The 21,441-nt window shown below is 43.1% G+C and overlaps 1 protein-coding gene across 1 annotated transcript in view; it reads right to left on the bottom strand.

Annotated features, from left to right (window-relative positions):
- LOC107116122 (dynein heavy chain 11, axonemal-like) overlaps nucleotides 1-20,781 on the bottom strand; it is a gene marked incomplete at its 5' end in the record, with an annotated part of 122,608 nt that extends 101,827 nt beyond the window's left edge. Inside the window, 5 exons of the mRNA XM_015417993.1 lie at nucleotides 6,392-6,493; nucleotides 8,244-8,426; nucleotides 9,617-9,760; nucleotides 18,022-18,135; nucleotides 20,636-20,781. Coding sequence (XP_015273479.1) covers nucleotides 6,392-6,493; nucleotides 8,244-8,426; nucleotides 9,617-9,760; nucleotides 18,022-18,135; nucleotides 20,636-20,781 — 689 coding nt within the window. The remainder of the gene's footprint in view (nucleotides 1-6,391; nucleotides 6,494-8,243; nucleotides 8,427-9,616; nucleotides 9,761-18,021; nucleotides 18,136-20,635) is intronic.
- Nucleotides 20,782-21,441: the final 660 nt, after the last annotated feature.

Here is a 21,441-nt window from a genome sequence, read left to right as displayed (position 1 = left end):
CTGCAGCTGGTGCAGAATGCGGTGGCCAGGTTGGTAGCGGGTGCATCTAGATGGGACCACATCCAACCTGCGCTGAAAGCGCTGCACTGGCTGCCTATAGCGTTCCGGATTTGCTTCAAAGTGCTGGTGCTTACCTTTAAAGCCCTACATGGCCAGGGTCTGTCATACCTGAGGGACCACCTTTCCCCACATAGGCCCCAAAGAGCACTTTGGTCGGGGTCACAACACCGCCCAGTGACCCTGGGCCCCAAGGAGGCCAGGCTTGCTGCCACAAGGACTAGGTCCTTTTCGGTGGCGGCTCCTACCTGGTGGAATGAGCTCCCGGAGGAGATCAGGGCCCTGTGGGACCTAGTACAGTTCCGCAGGGCCTGCAAGACGGAGCTCTTCCACCAGGCTTTTGAGTAGGAGCCGCCACCGCCACTACCACCACCGTGCGACTGCAGAGCACTTCCGCCGCGTTGGGCTGACTGGCCAGATGAAACATCGTGGCCCATGGCATCCCCCCCCCTTTTTTGACCCCATTGGGATATGCAATAGGGAGTAAGTATTGTAGTCATTTATGTATCCTGTGAGATGTGCATTTTTGCCTATACTGTTTTAACTGTTGACTTTTACTGCATTTCTGCCTTAATTGTTTTAACTTGTTGTATTTTTATCGCACTTTTGTGCCTGTGTAAGCTGCCCTGAGCCCGCGTGCAGGGAGGGCGGGGTACAAATGAAATAAATAAATAATAAGCTTACACTTGCGGGGGATCATCATCACTTTTTAAGGATAATCATGCCAACCTGTGGTCCATGCAGTGGCATCCTAAGTATGGTTATACGTAGGGCATAGGAGTATTATGGAGGCCTCATATGATATCGCCTTGTGTCATAATCAGGTAGTGTTTCAGTTATATGCCCTCCTATTTTGGTCCAGAAGATAAAAGTCTCAAAAGCTATTCAGAGCCAATGTATAATAATGGTATGTAGTGCAAAGTGGCAGGTGCCTAAACAACTATATGCTTATCCATATAGTTGTTCGGGCACCTGACAGTTTGTGTATCGTATGGGGCCTCCATAATATAGTTATGCCTTACGTCATTGATTATAACTATAAAATTCCTTTTTGGTCTTACATTAATTAACTATTTGTATTATTATTGCAATATTGAACCTAATTGTACTATTTATGCTTGACAACTGAAGAAGGCCAACTTGGCCGAAACATGTCTGGTTGCATTAGGTTTCATTTGTGTACATTGTGCAATTTTATCTTGTATTGAGGCTATAGTTGGACCCGTAACTGTTTTTAAATTATCTTGTAATAAATACAAGTATTTCTGATAACTTTCCATTATTTATATTTTTATGTTTCAAATTTATTGTTTTTAGGAACTGCCTCAGATTTGCATTCATTTAACCTTTCAGGTCCTTAACTTTTGTACCACAGGCACAGGGAATTTCCTTCATCACTGAATTGCTTCAGCCTACCTCTTTAGGTGGAATTAGGAAGAACATTTTCTAAATAAAACTTGAACTATCATTATTATTACTATATTGATCGTGCAGTCCTAAGAAGGTTTTCTTCGGAGAACATTAATTGGAGTAAGTCCAATTAAATAGATTCTGGCATTTTTCAAACTGCAGTTGCCTTTCACATTTTCACATGTGTTGTGTTGCTTCTGATCAGGGGTCATTTTGTAGAAAAAGAGCTGCAGGAGCTCATTAGCATACCTAATAAGCTATTAGCATAATAGCTTATTAGCATATGCTACGCCCCCTGACATCACCGGAAGTGATGTCAGAAGGGGAAACAAAAGGGGGGGAAGGCATCTTCAAAAGCCTCCCCTTCCCTTCCCCAGCTGAGAAGGGGTTTAAACTCCCCCCCCCGTCTGCCTTGGCAGCCTGGCTGGAGAAGCAAAAGGGGAGGGCATCTTCAAAAGCCTTCCCTTTCCCAGGCAGGCTGGGGGGGCAGCGAAGAAAGAAAGGGTTTAAAGTTTAAACCCCTTCTCTCTGGAGTCGCGCTTCAGAAGCGGCACAATCTCTCAATTCTATTCTATGGGGCCATAGAATAGAATGGAGAGCAGCAGCGCAACTCTAGACTGAAGGAGTTGGGGGCGGGGAGCTGGGGCTTGCTGCTACCAGGGCTGCCGGAGCAGTGCTCCAGCGTGCTCTGGCCCCAAACGACCCTTGCTTCTGATGATCATGATATCAGTGGGATCAGTTCAGCCTTCCCCTCAGGAGTTCCATCTGTTCCAGGTTTTATTTTGTTGCATTTTTTTTGCACATGCGTTGAAGTGTTTGAGCATTTCAGCAGCCTTGTTTGCTCCTCCTCCTTTACATGAGAGTAGCCCCATTTACTGTTGTGTAAAGCACAGTAGCTGAAGCACAAAAGATAATTTATTTGCACCATTGGTGTTGGTATTGAAGAGAGGGATATGATCCTGGCTCAGGCTGGAGACAGAGGAAAAGAGAGGAGACCAGAGAGAAAGAGAGAGAGACGCATAAAATTGCAAGGCAGAGCAGAGAGAGGTGCCCCAATACAGGCAACCTTCAATCGCTGGAATGTTTTGCCATTGAGATGCAAATTTTAATTTTGTTTAAAAAACACCAACACCAGCCTGCCCATTTTGGGTAGGTTTTGGTGGGCTGGTGGGTTTTGCCAGAAGTCACCAATGCAAAAAAACTCGGTTTAGATTATAGAGCAGAGGCTTTGTTGTGAATACATTTTGCTTTCCTCAAAAAAAGTTCAGGAGAAACCAGTTTTATTAAGAATGGGGGGTAAAGGGGGGATGATATGAGACAGTGCTGGGGTGTTTATGAAGTTGTGTGAACACAAGAAAAAACACATTTACATTCGGTAATGCAATTGGATTTTTAAGGTAATGTGAAAGACCCTTTTGAGTAGGATTCTGAGTAGACCTACTCTGAATGCTCTCTTAAGAGAAGAAGAAGGGGGGGGGGAGGACACTGGATTTATACCCCACCCTTCACTCGGAGTCTCAGAGCGGCTTACAAACTCCTTTCCCTCCCCCTCCCCACAACATACACCCTGTGAGGTAGGCGGGGTTGAGAGAGCTCTTTCCAGAGCTGTCCTTGAGAGAACAGCTCTGACAGAACTATGGCTTGCCCAAGATCATCCAGCAGATCTGCAGAAAAAACATTACTTAGTGCTTTAAAGTTCAAAAACTGCGAAAGTACCTTGATAGGAACTGAGGATGCTCTAAGAGGCACAGAAAATTGAGAGCAATGCAGAATCAGGTAAAGGCAGGGGAAAGGAGGTGAGGAAACTGACATGCTCAAGTGCCTAAGAGCTTATAGAATTCTATAGGGGGAGATCTGGATGGATATGCATAATGTGCAGGAATTTCATAATCTCCCCAAACTCCTGCAATTCCTTGCCGGGCTCCAGCTTGTTTCCTCTAACTGCAAGATTCACAGTTGAGTGCCTATCAGAAAGGCAATGAAAGAGGACCATCCACAAACAAGGATGGGGTCTTTGCATACTTGGGAGGTTACTCACAGGTATGCAGAAGAGTATTAGTTTGTAAATAGAATGAGCATGCCCATTGTCCTTGGGATTTCAAGAGCAGATACAGTGCTGTTAAAGGCAAAACAGGACAGAAAAAGTATGGGAACTGGCCTGTTCAGGGCCATAGGAATCCTAGAGGGAGAGAGGCACTCTGGGTAGTGAGGAAGTGTCCATTCATTGGGTTGGATCCAGTGCAAGGATCATGCAAGGACCTAAGATCTTCATAGCTTTTCTCTCCCTCCAGCAACCATTTCTAACCATGGGAAAGTTTTTACTGATGGAAAAAGGCAAGAACAGCAAATCACTCCCTTCTCACAGCACACTGCATCCCCCTAACCTATGTGGCTTTTTCTCCATGTGGGTCTCACAACCCTGGGAATAAATTCTGTCAGGGCTGGAAGGGACTGCTTGGAGGAGGGGGAAATAAGAAATATCGATAGTCACCAGTACCTTCTACTAGTAGATTACAGGATCCAATTTATTTCTCCCTTCACTGCAATTTTTCACAGATTCCCCAATTTGCCTCTTCTATATTTAGACACTATTTGCTGTTCATTCAAAGATGATGTAAAATATGTTCATTATAAGGAATAATCCACAAAGTTTCTTAAAATCATTTCTGACCTAATTAATTTCCAAATAATTTTGATTTTGCATTTTTATAACTTCTTAATCCTAGGTTAGAATGTTTACTATCTAGAAAGCATCCCTACTGAAATGACACATAGATGTCAGGTATGGCACACAGTAGAATATCTGCTACTACCACTGAGCAGTGGCTATTTGCAATGGGAAGGTGCCTTTGCACTCACTGCCCTTGCCACGTGGTGACAGAAAACTTTGTGTGGTACATGTGCTATATCTGTACAAGTGCTCATAACAGCATATGCTGGATGGCACATACTTCTGCAATATGCAGCAGTGCAGAGTGTGAATATGATACCACTTTGGATACCACTTGACAGTGGTTGCTGGTAAACATACAGGCCTTCTTCAAGTGCTAAGGAGGTATATCGTGCATGGGACATATAAACATAAATATGTGTTTATGGACTATACAAGATTTATATATGGAAGAGACATATAGGGTTTTGTAAATTTAAATTAAAAAGATATTCACAAATTAATATTTTAAACAATATAAAATATTTTATGGCCATTTAAAAATAATTTAAGAAATGTTTCAGCAACATTTATCTTGCTATTTACATGTGTTGACCAAGACTTAATTTGTCATTTTGAAATATATTTTAGCAGGCATTAAAAATGAAGGGTTGGTAGCACAGTGCCATCCAGACTGATGATGTATTATTGATTATCTTGTAATAGCTGCAATATTTATTAATCATTATAGAAAATTACAAGCTAGAAAAAACTTCTATATGAAAAATTAGTACAGCACTTTCCCCACAGAAAGGCACTGGCTTACAGGATAGGATCCATTGGAAATCCATGAGACAGGGATGACTACCTGTGACTCTATTTTTCAAAAGTATTATTAGCAAATGGAACAATAAAGACAGAGCACAGTAAGCAAATAAGTAATAAACAGGTACAAGGCTGAGAGATGCAATGGGAGATAAAGACCAGTAAGCTGACGGGTCAAAGTATGGATAAAGCATGTTCTTTGATAGGCAAAGTCTAAGTACATGGCACCGCATCCAAGTGATGATGTATTATTGATTATCTTGTAATAGCTGCAATATTTATTAATCATTATAGAAAATTACAAGCTAGAAAAAACTTCTATATGAAAAATTAGTACAGCACTTTCCCCACAGAAAGGCACTGGCTTACAGGATAGGATCCATTGGAAATCCATGAGACAGGGATGACTACCTGTGACTCTATTTTTCAAAAGTATTAATAGCAAATGGAACAATAAACACAGAGCATAGTAAGCAAATAAGTAATAAACAGGCACAAGGCTGAGAGACGCAATGGGAGATAAAGACCAGTAAGCTGACGGGTCAAAGTATGGATAAAGCATGCTCTTTGATAGGTAAAGTCTAAGTACATGGCACTGCATTCATTATCATTATAAACAGTGGTAAATAATTTATATTACTAGAGTAAGGACTAGGTTGTTTAGCTGAGTTTAAGTAATTTATAGTGCAGTCATAAGTAGGTCTGCTCAGAATCCTATGCAAGTCTACTCAATGGAGCTTACTCCTAGGAAAGTATCCTTAGGACTGCACTGTTAAATCCTCAATCGTATCTTGAAAAAGAGACCAATTAAATTAGCATATATTTAATGTTTGTAAGCAGGGCTTTTTTCTGAGGGAACGTGCTAGAAAGGAGTTTCAAAACCTCTTCGAAAAATTCTTTTAAAAATGTTTAAAAGTGTGAGTTTTCAGTATACAGACTGAAAACTTCATTTCCCTCTTGAGGGTTCTGGCACCTCTTTTTCAAAAAAGAAGCGTGCCCTGTTTGTAAGTATATGAAGCCATCATCTAAGTGGTAGCTTTGAACAAGTCCAACAGAGGACCAGATGTGTGCTGTGCAATTTTGAGAAAGGTGAGGAATATATACAATCAGTACTTAAATATATTATATTTATTCAAACATACACATGTAGTAATGGGGCTAAATGGCTGTTGGTAAAATTGTCATTTCTTGTTAAGGATTCAGTTACCAAACACAAAATGTATGATACCTTCAGCTGGTTTACAGGAAAAGATATAATAATGCTTAATATAACCATATCTTATCTTTGACGCTAAAATAATAGCTTCATACTCTGGCAAAGCTAGAAGGCAATAAAATCCCTTATCTTTACAGACAGGCTCAGAGCATTGCCACAAAGCAGAATGCAAGCCAGCTACATCTGCCTGGGGCTATGCAGTAGGATCAAGAACATAGTAGGGTTGTACTCACACTAAGTTTTTTCCTGATGGCTTCCAGCTTCTCTGTAGCAGCTGCAAGTTCAGCATTTGCTTGGCTCAGTGCTTGACGTTTTGGCTCCACATCACAGTATACCTAGGAATTTACATATTCCACAATTTTTTTAAATGGGGGGGGGGCTCGACAAAACAAGTTTGACACAATTTATAAAACTGTCACATATTGGTTGGATCCAGACTAACATTCCCAGTGGCAGAATGGAACCTTGCTGGCTCCTCCTCTGACTGTAGCCCACTGATGTCCACAAAATGCTGCTGCTCCTGGGGGAAAGAAGACCATGAAGAGTGACATGAGAGGGCTCTGCAGTGAAAAGGGGGGAACTGGTAGAAACTGCCAATTTAGTCTGGATCCAGCCCCATGATCTCTCTGCAGGATTTTGCCCTCTGTTGTTTTCACAACAGTTTATTAGACATTATTTTAACCAGAATGCCATTGTCTCTTGTTTTCAAGCTTTCAAGAGCACTGAGAAGAAGAAGAAGAAGAAGAAGAAGAGATTGGATTTATACCCCGCACTTCACTTGGAGTCTCAGAGCGGCTTACAAACTCCTTTCCCTTCCCCTCCCCACAACAGACACCCTGTGAGGTGGGTGGGGCTGAGAGAACTCTGACACAAACTGCTCTTTTTCAAGGACAGCTGTGCCAGAGCTTGTGACTGACCCAAGGTCACATCAGCAGGTGCAAGTGGAGGAGTGGGGAATCAAACCCGGTTCTCCCAGATTAGAGTCCGCGCACTTAACCACTACACCAAACTGTCTCTCTACACCAAACTGGCATAGGAAGGAACTTCATGAAACAGATAAATGGATGTAGGCATTTAATTAAAGTAATATCCTGAAATATGATAAACAGTCTAGTAGCTCAGTAAATGTTACTCTTGTTACTCTGTATTTTCACTGCTCATCACAGCCTGTAGTCAATGTTCCCTCTAATATTTTTTTCCCTTCTGAGATGGATGTATGCATTTAATTAAAGTAATATCCTGAAATATGATAAACAGTCTAGTAGCTCAGTAAATGTTACTCTTGTTACTCTGCATTTTCACTGCTATCACAGCCTATAGTCAATGTTCCCTCTAATATTTTGTTCCCTTCTGAGCAGCAGTAACTGCTGTAATCTTAAAATGGGCAATGGGCAGTGCACAGCTCTAGACTGCTGCTGAGTGGGGCTGCCTGTGTTAATGAGCGACCACTCACATGCACAGCTTAGAGAACACTGCCTGAAGTTCAGCAGCACTGATGCAGGGATGTGTGGGGATATTTTCCTTTCTTTTCCAAATACCTGTTCTCTGATAACATATTGCAAACTGTTTTCTAAACCTTCTTGGACTTTAAAAAGCACCTCTTAACAGTGCACGTGTACCACCACCTCCAGCCCTGACCTTCTCGTCCTTTCCTGAATCTGTTAGGAAAGTACCCAATACAATAGTAATATTAGTTGACATATAAATAATGTGTTTACACGGTTAGTTGTTTCACAAACATTACACACAAATATTTACAACAACTCTGTAAGACACAACAGTGTTATCAAACCTACGGCCATCTAATGAATTCATGGGTCAGATGAGATTTGAAATGGGGACATCCTGGCCCACACTTTTAGCTACTGCAATACTCCAGTACTCACATTATCAGAATTTAGAGGGACAACACCTTTGCTATGTTGTAATATGAGATTAAAAAACTGTCCAGTGCTGCTGTAACCAATTTATATGCAGCTTAGAAGTCCATATTTATCTAAAAATACTGCTTCCATAAAGAACATCCCTGAGATGCTACTTACCAGAACCATTTAATACTTTAACTAGAAAAAGCACATTCAGTACCTCATAGTATTTTATGATGTTGATAACCCAGGCGCAGAGACCAGCTGCTGCAAATGACTTCATGCGAACTAGGTTTGGGCTGAATTCTTGGTCTTTTAAGTAATGCTCCTTGACCACTTTCAGGCAATTATCTGGGATGTGCTCTTTATCATAGTTAATTAAAGCTTGCAAGAATTCATCTGTCTGGAAGAAGACAATATTTAATGCACCTGACTAGTGTTACAGTGAAAATACCCCCCCCCAAAAAAGAATAACAAACACAGATTTAAAAACAATGTAAGGTACAGGGCTAAACTGAAAATAACTTTAAGCACATCTACCTAAAGTGCTTCCACCTAAGAGTAGCTTCAGCTATCTGAAGTCTAGAGAAGCATGAGTGACTTACACTTACTCTCCCTATACTTCTCTGCCTTGTCTGAAGAAATTGTGTCTCTCAATGAAGCTACTCATATTTTCCCAATGAATAATTCACTGCACACTGTATGCAAAATGAGCAGCTTTTGGAGGGTGGAACGGGGGGGGGGGTTTACAAAGCATATTTGCTCATGTATAGGCAAGCTGAGAAGGTAGAAATAGTTTAAGAGTGAATTAAGGACTTCCTGGCTGCTTCTCAAATTCAAATCCTCCCTCTCCCAAGTCTACTTGTCTCCTTTAAAAATTGTTACAAATCTTTGCAGTGAAATGGATAGTTAGCCACAGAGTATTTTCTGATGCACACCACTGCTATTTTTCTCTACATTTGTGGAACCAGCCTGACAGCACATAATGTAACATAAATGTCTTCTTACTGCTTGCAGGTTCTCAATGTTTGCAACGAGTGCCCCCCCCAATTATTTGTGATTCATTAGCATTTTACAAAATATTATGAACCATGAACAGAGAACAGATCTCTCCCCCTTATCCCTGCAGCATCCTGTGCCACTCAAGTGGATCCTTAGTGGTAAATGGCCTTTGGGAATAAAGTCTGATGTACCAGAAGAGGTTGCAAAAAGAAGGGGGTTTAAGCAAAAATTGCAGCCTCACTCTCTGTCTTGCAGGTGCTCCTGCACAATTTGTGGAAGAGCTTGTGTGTGTGTGTGTATGTTTTGTATGTGTGAGTATGAAGGGTGATTTCTGTCAATTTCCCCTTGAGCTGCACTCCTTCATGCTGTACCCCACCCTGTTCCAGAGGGGCCCCTCGGCTTCAGGAGCAGATTTTCAGGGTGGTAGAAAGTTGCACCAGAAAGGGAGAGAGGTAGAGATCCATTTCATGAACTTATTGCACTCATTGGTCACAGGATCCAAATAAATTTTCAATATGTTAACTTTGACATTTGTATTTAAACGACTAAATCACAGCACAATTTGGCAGGTAACGCCAATGTTCTAGGTACCTTTCCCATGAAAAGTTTAGCAGCTTTCCAGCTCCGATCTTTTGATATTTTTCCTTTATTCGCCAATAGGACCATTACTGCAGCTAAAACATTTGTTACTGCAATAGGTGGATTAGGGAAGGCTCTCAGTTCCAAAAGATTTGCCTGTAGAACAATCACAAAAATGGCTCTGAAATAAGCCAAGCATATAACAAAAATGTCCATAGCAGTATGACGAGAATTATGACTTCGTTTGAAGAGGGTAATTCTTTAATTATGGTTAATTATGCACCCTGAAAAAAAAAGGGGGGGACTCAACCCAAGATATGGCAGTGATATATGAGGGTCAAGCTAACAAAATAAATTATTATAAAAATACAAATATTTATTATGGTATACATTAGTAAAAGATAAAATAGGTTAAAAGAAATGATCCAAAATATCAAACTCTTAAAACTTTTTAGACACAGTTGATAGTTTTACATGTACAATTGATGGGTATATCTTATGACCAGTAGACCATATGCGTTTTGGCCCCTTAGGGCCTTCCTCAGTGGTCAATATTACTATTGTAAAACAACACATATCCAGAAATAAATATATGAAAAAAGATTTTCTATAGAGCCAGGTGTTGCTTTCTCATGTGATGTGCAATTGCTAACAGTTTACACAGTAGGCCATGGATAATCTCTCATGGTAACTGCACATGCTCTCCAAATTATTCTGGTAACAAATACTGGACTCATGCTCCAAGCTGGTGCCCTGTTTTCCCCTCCCCTGCACCAGGCTGCGTTCATGAGGCTATGAGGCCAGGCAGGTGCTCCGACCACCACCTGCCCTCCCAGCCGGACCTCCCCCATGGCAAGGGGATGGAGTGCAGACTCAGGCATCCTTGGCACCATGCTGCATGATGAGGGGTGCCAATGGGTTCATGGGGGGTGCAAGCGTGAGCCAAGCCAGTCAGGCCCCAGATACTCCAGGACATACCTGCCCATAGGGAAGAAGGAGGGAGCCGAGGGCAACATGCCTGCATGCAGAAGCACCTGGACCCCTCCAGTCTCATTGTTTTGGGTTGTGCCAGCAGTTCCCCTCTTGCCATAGCTCATCTGGCCCCACTGCAAGGTGGCCCCCACCATTGCCCCGCGACCCCGCCACCTCACAGCAGCAGCTGCGAGGCCTCCCTACCCATATTACCTGGCTGTCGGCGACCCTCCAAGCATCTCTGTGGCCAGACAAAGGCTGGGGTGGGGGTGGTGAGTGACTGGCCTGTTTCTTCAAACCACCCTCCCCCAGCCAACCTGGCCCTTTGCCATTGGTCCGGGAAAGGGGGGAGGTCCTGATTTTCCTGCCACTCATCAGCCCCATCTGGCCACCTCTCCCTCCCTGGCTGCCCCCACAAATGTCAGGTCTCACTTAGTCGGGTCCTCTTCACTTGCATACATGGACTTCACCGGACAGCCAATATAGAAATCAAATAGATTACTCAATCAGAAGCAGAAGATGGAGAAGTTCTATTCCCTCTGTTAAAACAAGACCAGGAGCCAACTGCAGTACAGCTCATGAATTGTTAATATCAAAAATTAGAATAAAGCTGAAGAAAAAAACCAAAACAGTCCTAATGCCAAAACACAACCTAAACAACATCCCTAAAGGGTTTAAAGACCATGTAAAGAACAGATTTGCATTACTAAGTTGAAGTGAACATAAACCAGAAGAATATGGGTTGAAACAAGAAATATTATCAAAGAATAATGCACAAAGAGTATTCCTGTAGCCAAAAGAAAAGTCTCTTTTTCTGTCGACTCACAATCTTTTGTCCTTATATCAATAGAACTATTCCAAGCCACAGAAATTGAGTCCATCAAAAGCTTTACAAGATTGTGCCAACAAATATGGAAACAAAACAATCGGTCACAGAGATGTCAAAGACTGCAGCAACTATTGGGCCATTGCATTAATTTCTCATTCAAGTAAATAGATCAAGATGGGTAGGCTGTGTTAGTCTGAGTGTAGCAGTAGAAAAGAGCAGGAGTCCAGTAGCACCTTAAAGACTAACAAAATATGTGGCAGGGTATGAACTTTCATGAGTCTCTGCACACTTCTTCAGATACAGCTAGAATGGGAGTCCATCTGTCCTATTTATTGGAAAGTTGAGTGATTTCAGATGCCAAATAACATTAGCAGGCGAATGACAATAGCAGGTGTGATTGGATTTAGGTGAGATACTCAGAGGGGTAATAGGTGTGGAGAAATCAGCATTGGTAATGAGACAGAAACCTAGGTCTTGATTCAATCCAGGTGGATGCATTGTCGTGAGCTTCATGTCTTGAGCACTGATAATAGTATATACACATTGAATTTGTTAATGGTTTGTCCATTTATTCCATACATTACATCCAATATCGAGTGTTGTTATACTTTGCATACATGGTGTTTATAGTATTTTTCTTTCTGCTAGTGCCATTCGGCATCTGAAATCACTCCACTTTCCAATAAATAGGACAAATGGACTCCCATTCTAGCTGTATCTGAAGAACTGAGCAGTGACTTAAGAAAGCTCAAACCATGCCACATATTTTGTTAGTCTTTAAGGTGCTACTGGACTCTTGCTCTTTTCATTCACTCAAATAAAGTGATACTCAGAATCTTCCAGCAGACTGTTACTGTATATGGAACATGAAATGCTAGTTGTTCAAGCTGGATTCAGAAAAGGAGGAGGCACTAGAGATCATATTGCAAATTCACATTGGTCACTGGAGCATGAGAGATCATTTTAGAGGAAAATCAGCTTTTGTTTCATAGATTACAGCAAACCTTTTGACTGTGGATCATGAAAAGCTATGGTTTGCTTTAAAGGAAAGGGGTGTGCCACAGCATTTGAGATATGCAGATGAGACCACATTATTAGCAGAAAACAGTGAAGACTTGAAACAACTACTGATGAAGGTTAAAGCAGAAAAGTGCAAAACAGGATTACAGCTGCACATCAAGAAGACAAAAGTAATGACTGCTGGGGAATTACACAACTTTAAGGTTGACAATCAAGAAACTGAAATTGTTCAAGATTTTCTATTCCTTGGCTCCATTATCAACCAAAAGGGAGATCACACCCAAGAAATCAGAAGGACATGGAAACTGGGAAGGGCAGCCATGAAGAAGCTAGAAAATATCCTAAAGTTTAAGGATGCATTGCTGGTGACCAAGAGCAAGTTAATTCATGCCATAGTGTTCCCCACTGATCTGTACAGGTGTGAAAGTTGGACAATGAAAAAAGCGGACAGGAAGAATATGACTTCTTTGAAATGTGGTGTTGGAGGAGAGTTTCATGGACACTGTGGACTGCCAAAAAGACAAATAAGTGGGTTCTAAACCAAATCAAGCCTGAAGTCTCCTTAGAAGCTAAAATGACTAAACTGAGGCTCTCGTACTTTGATCACATAATGAGAATACAAGAGTCACTAGAAAAGACAATAACGCTAGGAAAAGTTGAAGGCATAAGGAAAAGAGGAAGACCAAACATGAGATGGATTGACTCTATCAAGGAAGCCATTGCCCTCAGTTTCCAAGACCTGAGAATGGCTGTTAGCAACAGGACATTCTAGAGGACATTAATTTGTAGGGTCACCATAAGTCAGAAGCAACTTGACAGCACTTAACGCACACACAAGGGCCAAACTACATATCATGTGTAAGATGTGATCCAAGAAGAGACTTGCAACAAAAAGTCAGCTGCTACTTCCCTGTGGCAACTCAATTTAGAACCGCCGCAGGGGGGCTCAGTTCTGCTCAGGACTGTGGTGCAGGGAGAGAAGGGGCTTCTTCCTCTTCCCCCATGCTATTTTCCCAACTCAAATGGTTATACATGCAGGCATTTCATGTATGTGTAGTTATCCCCTCAATAGCTCAAATAACACCCCGAGGCCTTTGGGTTTGGGGAAATGGTGCAGAGGGAAGCCCCTGTTCCCCCTATGCCCTGGTGTTGATCTGAACGGAGCCCTAGCAGTGCTTCCAAATGGAGTTACCCAGGGGTCATTTCATAGAAAAAGAGGTGCAGGAGCTCATTAGCATAACTAATTTGCATATGCCACACCCCTGACATCACCGGAAGTGTGACAGAAGGCAACACCCAGTGCTCAGGCTCCACCCCAAAAATCTCCAGGTATTTCACAACTCAGATTCAAACCTGGGTCTCCCAAATCCCTGTCTGGAACACTAACCACTACACAACACTTCATGGGGCAGTGGCTGTTGAGGAGTCGCAAGCAGCTGGGCCTGCATGAGTTATGCAAGTTGTATCGTGTCAAGTTGTCCAGTGGCTGCTGTCAGGCCTGACATGCTCTCCCCCCCTACATTTTACTGACAGAAACAAATGCTTGAAGGCTGGAAATATTGCTGGGTTTGACAAACAATGTCCACTGAGAGAATTCCTTTCATATAGCTACAGGTGCTGCTTCTATTATGTGTCAGGGTTGACCCAATGTATTTTCAGCTGCCATCGATGATGGACAGCAGTTGGGCAGGTACCTCCCTACTGGTCCAAATCAAAACAGAATCATAGAGTTGGAAGGGACCTCCAGGGTCATCTAGTCCAACCCCCTGCACAATGCAGGAACTTCAGAAATACTCCCCCCCACACACCTCCAATGACCGCTATTCCACACCCAAAAGATGGGTTTTGGCTTGCAATGAATTGAATATGTATCCTTTGACAAGCTAGGGGCATTTGGCCTCAGCCTTGCAACTGCAATGGTGAACAGGACACTATTAAGCTGAGAGAGAGCATTTGCCTACAGCTGCCTGAAAAGTTGATCTCCTGCACCTCCTTGCCTGAGTGGTGGATAAGGAGGATTTCACCCTTCTATTGCTTCCCTAGATTTCTGATCAAACAACAGCCTCCTCACTATTTGCCTGCACATCACAAACAACCTCAAGGCCGCATCCACACTCTCTGTAGCAATCATTTGCAAATGAATTTTCCTGTGTGGATGGTCAAATCACTTGTAACTGAGTAACAATAGCACAATGTCCATCAATGTGCAGAAACAGCCCGAGTGGCTGAAACAGAGCAAAGGTGTGATGGACTGAATGATCTGTGATTCTCCTTTTCTTCCAAGGCTGTATTATTCTAAATGGCACTGTATGCTTGAAGGGTTACTGGAAAGCTAGTGGAGGCCAGTGATATCAGAGGTCAATAATACTCATACTCGAAGAGTATGGAGCAGAGACCTATCAGTGGCTATTAGTCACAAAGGATAGATATGTGGCACTATGTCTGGGGCAGTGATGGTCTGTATTCTTGGTGCTTGGGGGGGAGGCAACAGTGGGAGGGCTTTAAGAGTTCTGGCCCTGCTGGTGGACATCCTGATGGAACCTGGGTTTTGGCCACTATGTGACACAGAGTATTGGACTGGCCTGATCCAACATGGCTTCTCTTATGTTCTTAATGAAGAACATATGTTCTTAAGAGTATCTGCCTAGAATTGAGCTTGCACCCTTGCCACTCCATGGGCTGCACATTTATTATTTATTTATTAATTTATATCCCACCTTGCTGGGGTAAACTGGCTCAAGGCGGCTTACACAGTTACAATACGATAAAACAATAAATACAATAAAATTCACATGAAAAACAATTACATAAAGTGCTAACAGATACAGATGGCAGCAAAAGGAAGCCCCCCCTGCATCATCCTCCCTCCCTCTCCATCTCCACACACATACAGGCTGATTTCGCACTAGAGCTGCCTCGATGTTGCGCCACCGTTTGCCCCAATACTATTGGTCAATTTCACACCCGAAGCCGCAGGGCTGCATTTGACCCATGGCTTCGCCCGATTTCCTCCGCAGTTTTGTGATCCTCAAAAAACAGGATCACGAAACTGTGGGGAAAATCGGGCGAAGCCGTGAGTCAAAATGCAGCCCCACAGCTTCAGGTGTAAAATTGACCAATAGTATCGGGGCAAACAGTGGCGCAACATTGAGGCAGCTCTAGTGCGAAATCAGCCACACACACACCCATTTCCCTCGCTGCTCTCCCTAGACTTTTCTTTCTTCTCTCATCCCGTCCCCACAGCTCAAATCTCTTCACAGAGAGAAAGACAAAGAGGGGGAAACGAGAGAGAGAGGCTGATTTCCCACAAGCTGTTGCTCCACGCTCGTTCTTCCCTTTGCCCTGATTGTAAGTGTCAATTTCACACCCTGTGCTATGTGGCTGCATTTTGCTCCACAGCTTTTCCCAATTTCCCCCGTGTCTACTCAATTCTGTTTTTTGAGGATTGAGTAGATGTGGGGGAAATCAGGGGAAGCTGCGGAGCAAAATGCAGCACATGGTGTGAAACTGACACATGATCGGGGCAAAGGGAGGAACTAGCGTGGAGCAGCAGCTTGTGCAAAATCAGCCAGAGAGAAAAACAGAGGGGAAGGAAGAGAGAGAGAGGGAGAAAGACACAGACAGAAAGACAGGGGAGGAGACAGAGAGAGAGGGAGAAAGACACAGACAGAAAGACAGAGGAGGGGAAAGAGAGAGAGGGAGGGAGAAAGACAGAGGGGGGGAAAGAGAGACAGAGAGAGGGGCTGATTTCACACAAGGAGTTGTGCTGCCGTCACGCCTCCATATGCCCCGTTTCCATTTGTCAATTTCCTACTTGAAGCCACGTGGCCGCATTTTGACCTACGGCTTCGCTCAATTTTCCCTCCGGGTTTCATGATCCTCAAAAAACCAGGATCACGAAACCGCGGGGAAAATCGGGCGAAGCTGCGGGTCAAAATGTGGCCACGCGGCTTTGAATGGGAAATTGACCAATGGAAACGGGGCAAAGGGAGGTGTGACGGTGGCACAGCTCATTGTGCAAAATCAGCCAGGGAGAAAGACAGAGAGAGGGGGAAAGAGAGAGAGAGAGAGAGGGAGGGAGAAAGACACAGAGAGAAAGACAGAGGGGGAAAAGAGCGAGAGGGAGAGGGAGAGGGAGAAAGACACAGAGCGAAAGATAGAGGGGGGGAAAGGGAGAGAGAGATAGGGAGAAAGACACAGAGAGAAAGACAGAGACTCTCCAAGAATCATTCTCCCCCAGCGCATGGTAGACCGCCCGAGCGGCCTGCAACCCAGGCGCTCATGGCCACCCCCCATGAAAAGTCTCCACCAGCACAAGGGGGGTGCCCGGCCTCTGCAGGTTTCTCTCAGGCCCAGTGCTCCGGCGCAGGGCCCGAGAGAGGCGGAGGCAGGGGGGGCACCTGGCCTCTGCTGGCCTCTCTCAGGCCCGGAGCTCTGGTGCAGGGCCCGAAAAAGACGACAGTAGTGGCAAGGGGGGCCCAGCCTCTGCTGGCCTTTCTCAGGCCTAGTGCTCCATCACAGGGCCTGAGAGAGGCGGCGGCAGAAGGGGGGGGTGCCTGGCCTCTGCAGGCCTCTCTTAGGCCCAGCGCTCTGGCGAAGGGCCCGACAGAGACAGCGGCAGCTGGGGGGACACCCAGCCTCTACTGGCCTCTCTCAGGCCCAGCGCTCCGGTGCAGGGCCCAAGAGAGACAGCGGCAAGGGGGGGCGCCCAGCCTTGGCAGGTGTTTCTGCAGGCAGCAACTTACCTTCCTTCTTCTGCCTCCCTCATGGCTGGCAGGGCTGCTGGAGCAGGGGGCGGGGCTTGGTCATGTGCCTGCCCTGCCCCCAGGCCCTTCATTCCTGGAGCGCTTCTCCGGTGCGCTCCAGCGCCAACCGGCCCCTGGAGTTACCACAAGGAACTTGCAACTGCCATAGGCCTGCAAGTTCCCATGGTCATTATACGTAAAATGCAATGTGTAATTTGGGTTTAAGTAGAACTAAAGACCTCTAGAGAAAGCAAGCCATAGGAATTACAGTAGCTCAGCACTCTGTGTCCAGCAGAGATGTGTCTGTATTTTCACTGCTCTCAAAACCAATTAATAAAAATTTAAACATATGTTGGTTGCCAATTTTTATGCTGTTAATTCTAGATTTTTATTTTGTACTCTGTGTTAGCTGATACTAAAGTAAATGTTAATACAATGACAGAATTACAATTGCATCATATTTAAAACTTACTGTTTGTTAAAAGAAACAGGCAAAAACCCTTATCAATAGCCTTCATTGGTGGAAAACTGTATTTGGGGAAAAAATAAGAGCAATACGCTGAAAAGATTCCACGCAACAAGATAGTTAGATCCCAGTGCTGGGAAAACAACAGAAGTGATTTTTTATAAGTAATATGCAATAAATGAATAAAAATCTGCATTTATAGAATGAAAAACACTAATCTGGAAAAGCTTCAAATCAAGAGATGAATGTCTATTCCCTGTTAGCAAGAAAGATGTTCCTATCCTGGGGACTACAATCATAGTGGGAAGCTGCTTTGCATAAAATACAGAACAATACAACATTCAATTATCAGGTCATGTGGTGGAACCACCATACTGGTTCTTACCTTATTAAGTGTATTTAAAGCTGCAGTAGAAGCCACCAGAGCAGGTTCAGCTTTCATCAGGTCATCTTCACATTCTTTCTGTTTACGAGATACTTCTTCTTGGATCATGACTACCTATTTGAACACAGACTCTTGGTTTAAATTTGAGATCCTTTAAGTCTATGAATGTACAATTGACTGCTTAATTTGAACCTCTTCCAAGCATTAATGTATATTAGCATTGGTATATACCACATTTTCACATTAAAAGTGTGTGAACCCAACTATCAAGTGTTACATTTATGCAAAGTTATATCCTCTGCTATCCTAAGAACTCAGAGCCATATGTTGGGAAATGAACTAATTTATTATTTTATATCTGCTACACACAAGCAACAAATGGACTGTGCACACACTTGTATACCATGAGCCTAGAGAAAGCTGTTTGCATCACCTACTGTGAGAGAGAGACTTCACATAGGGAACGCTTGCCTGCATTGCATGTTAATGAAGCTTGCACACATTCAGCTCAGAGAGGATCATGGGAAGAAGAAGGACATGGTAGCCATTGTGAGCAGAGAACAACGACTAAGAGAAGAATTCCCCATTACTGCAAAGACGAGATGTCACGTAGGACACAGACCTGATCTACATCTGTATAGCAGTTTCCTGTTGATGGCACCTTGAATGCCTGGGAAAGGCAAAATTCATCTGTACTTCAAAGGAGAAGCAGCAAGCAACACCTGGCCAGATGGCAATTCCATGAGATAGAGTGTAGTATTTCAAATATTGACCCAACCCATAGCATACCTGCCCCTTTTCACATGCACCAATAGGGAAGAACTATGGGATGGACTTGTAAGTAGGTGGGATTACAGACTGGTAAAATACCACCCACCTGGAGATTCAACTATAAAAGTAAAGACCCAAACCCTAGGTCTTTGCTAGCCACCTCCCTTCCCCACGACCTCTATCTTCTTTTCTACCTCTAAGGTCCAGCTCTCTATCCAACAATCCTTTGTCTACTTTAAGATCTCTTGGACTGCAGCCAAAGAGGTCCATACTTGCTTAGCTGGTTCTAGCAGGTGTGAGTTAGATTAAACCCCTAGGTATCACTTTCTACCCCATTCCCATTGCAACAGACAAGGCTTCTGGACACAGGCGAGTATAAATTGAAATAGCTACCTACCTACCTCCAAGTAACTGAGAAACTATTTTATTTCTATTTCTGTAATTCTGAAGGAACCTTGAGTGTATGTGAATTGAGAGACTGATTATTTTGTATGTGTGACTTTGATATTGCTTAGTAAAAGAATTATTTGTTTTGGAAAAATACCTGTGTGATTTCAATTACTGGGACTCTGGGTTTGGACACGACCCTGGTATAGCTGGTCAGAACTCACGTTAAAAATATAGTCAGCCTCAGCTGTAGATAAAGCTGTTGGTGTAACACATAGTTCTCTCCAAGGTGACTTGAGTTTATATCCTGATGCCTAAGGAGAATTACTGTTTCCTTGGATGGAGTGAAAGTAAAGTTTAGTGACACTCCCTTCTTTGGACTGGGAAAAAGATTCTGACTTCTTTGGACTTCACCCAGAGATTTTTTTTTAATATGCATTGCTGCATTTGGAGCACAAACGAACAGGGAGGCTTGTTAGCAATCAGTACATTTTTAATATTATATCAACTCATTCCATGGACCTTATAGAGCATGACTTTCCCACTTAATGCTCCTGCTGTAGCCCACTGATCCCCCCTCCCATTTTGTTCTTTGATGTCACTGGACCCCCATAAAAAGCATAAGGGGCAACATAGGGGTCTGTAGGAGGGGTCAATGAGAAGAAATTGCCCCTCCCATAGATAGACATGCCCTTAAGTCTTTGTAACTGTATAGTTCCATACAAACCAATGAGTTAGACCCAAACTCACCCTAGCACTAATAGAAAGCAATCCCACTTGCACGAGGAAGATACTCGTGGCAGTGATTCCTGTAGCTTCCCCACTTCAGAGCTGCAGTCCACCACTGCATCCCATACGGTGCTGGGGTGGGGGAGTGACTCCTAACTATCAGGAGCAGCTTTTCAGGTAACCACAGCTGGCTGAAGAAGACAATGGAAGGTTCACTGACTGCTAAATAAAATTGTCTAGGTTTTAGAACCAATCAACTGGCACTATTATGGGAGGAGGGGGACTCAGTTTCCTCTCTCCTTGTCTTCCTGACCATATGCAAATACTCATAATGAACATCTGTATTTGTAGCCAATTGTTGTAACTTGCAATCATCTAAATGGGCTCATGTACAGGTATGCATCCCCTGTATTTAAGGGAAAAAATGATAATGTAGTGTTCATAATATTGCTAAAGTTTAATGAGACATGAAACCACAACAAGGCTATTAAATATGTTTTTGTGATTAGCAGTCGGATTTTATGCATGTTTACTTAGAAATGAGTCTCACCAAGTTCAAAGGCACTAATGTTGTGCCTTTAATCTTGAATACACCCAAGAGCCTTGATGTAAGCCTTGCTTTGAGTTTTGCTTTGAAACTCACCTCCCCACACACAAAGAAATTCTAAATGGTGCTTTTGGAGCTAATTCCTTGATCAGTTTTTACTATGGAAATAATAAATTTTACTCCATCCTGTTTAGCCAAATACCTATAGTGATGAGATGCAGACATGCCTTTAACCTGAGAACCTCCAGTACCAACAGTTATTTGCCTTGGAATTAGCTCTCTGTGTACTGACTCACGCTTCTCACCTATGTCTATTGGTTCCATAACTAGGGAAAAAAACACCTCTTAAATAAAGACATCATGGGAGTCTGGTGGAAACTGGTCTTGCAGGCAACAAAATACTTCCCCAACTTCCCAAACTTTGGGATAGAAAGAAGAACAGAATATATTTACCACCACATTTTTGTCAAGTTTTAAGGAGATCCTGTGGACAGCCTTTATCAGAGGACATTGACAGACTTTGGCCATATCAGTTGTCATTTGTTTTTCAATAAATTCCAATTAAGAATTGGTTTGAAATGAATTCTAGCTTTTGTAAAAGAAAATATTAGGATGGTGACTTTCACATGCAAGAAGTTGTGAACTCACACAGCATTCACATGCTAACTACTAGATATTTTCTGTCAGCAGTGTTGGTAGATCATAAGCAACCCTGTGATTCCTAATAGTGAGGCATTAGTGTGTAGCGGAATCATGTGAAGAAGCATTTTGACAGTGGCTACTGTGGACAATGCAAATAGGATGCTGGACTAGACGGACCACTCGCCTGATTCAGCAGGGCACTTTTTATGTTAAGATGCAATTTAAGAGATAATGGTGAGATATAAATGGGTGGGCATTGAAATAAACCAAAGTATTGTGGGTGGTCGAAGAACTGCCTGTTCTTTAGTTAATGTGTGATACTAGGGTTGCCAAGTACCTACCTA

Source organism: Gekko japonicus, unplaced genomic scaffold (assembly GCF_001447785.1).
Source record: "Gekko japonicus isolate JY-2015 unplaced genomic scaffold, Gekko_japonicus_V1.1 scaffold1165, whole genome shotgun sequence".
NCBI classification, from domain to species: Eukaryota; Metazoa; Chordata; class Lepidosauria; order Squamata; family Gekkonidae; genus Gekko; species Gekko japonicus.
The sequence above is the reverse complement of the archived record's forward strand: the minus strand, read 5'-3'. Positions and strand labels throughout refer to the sequence as shown.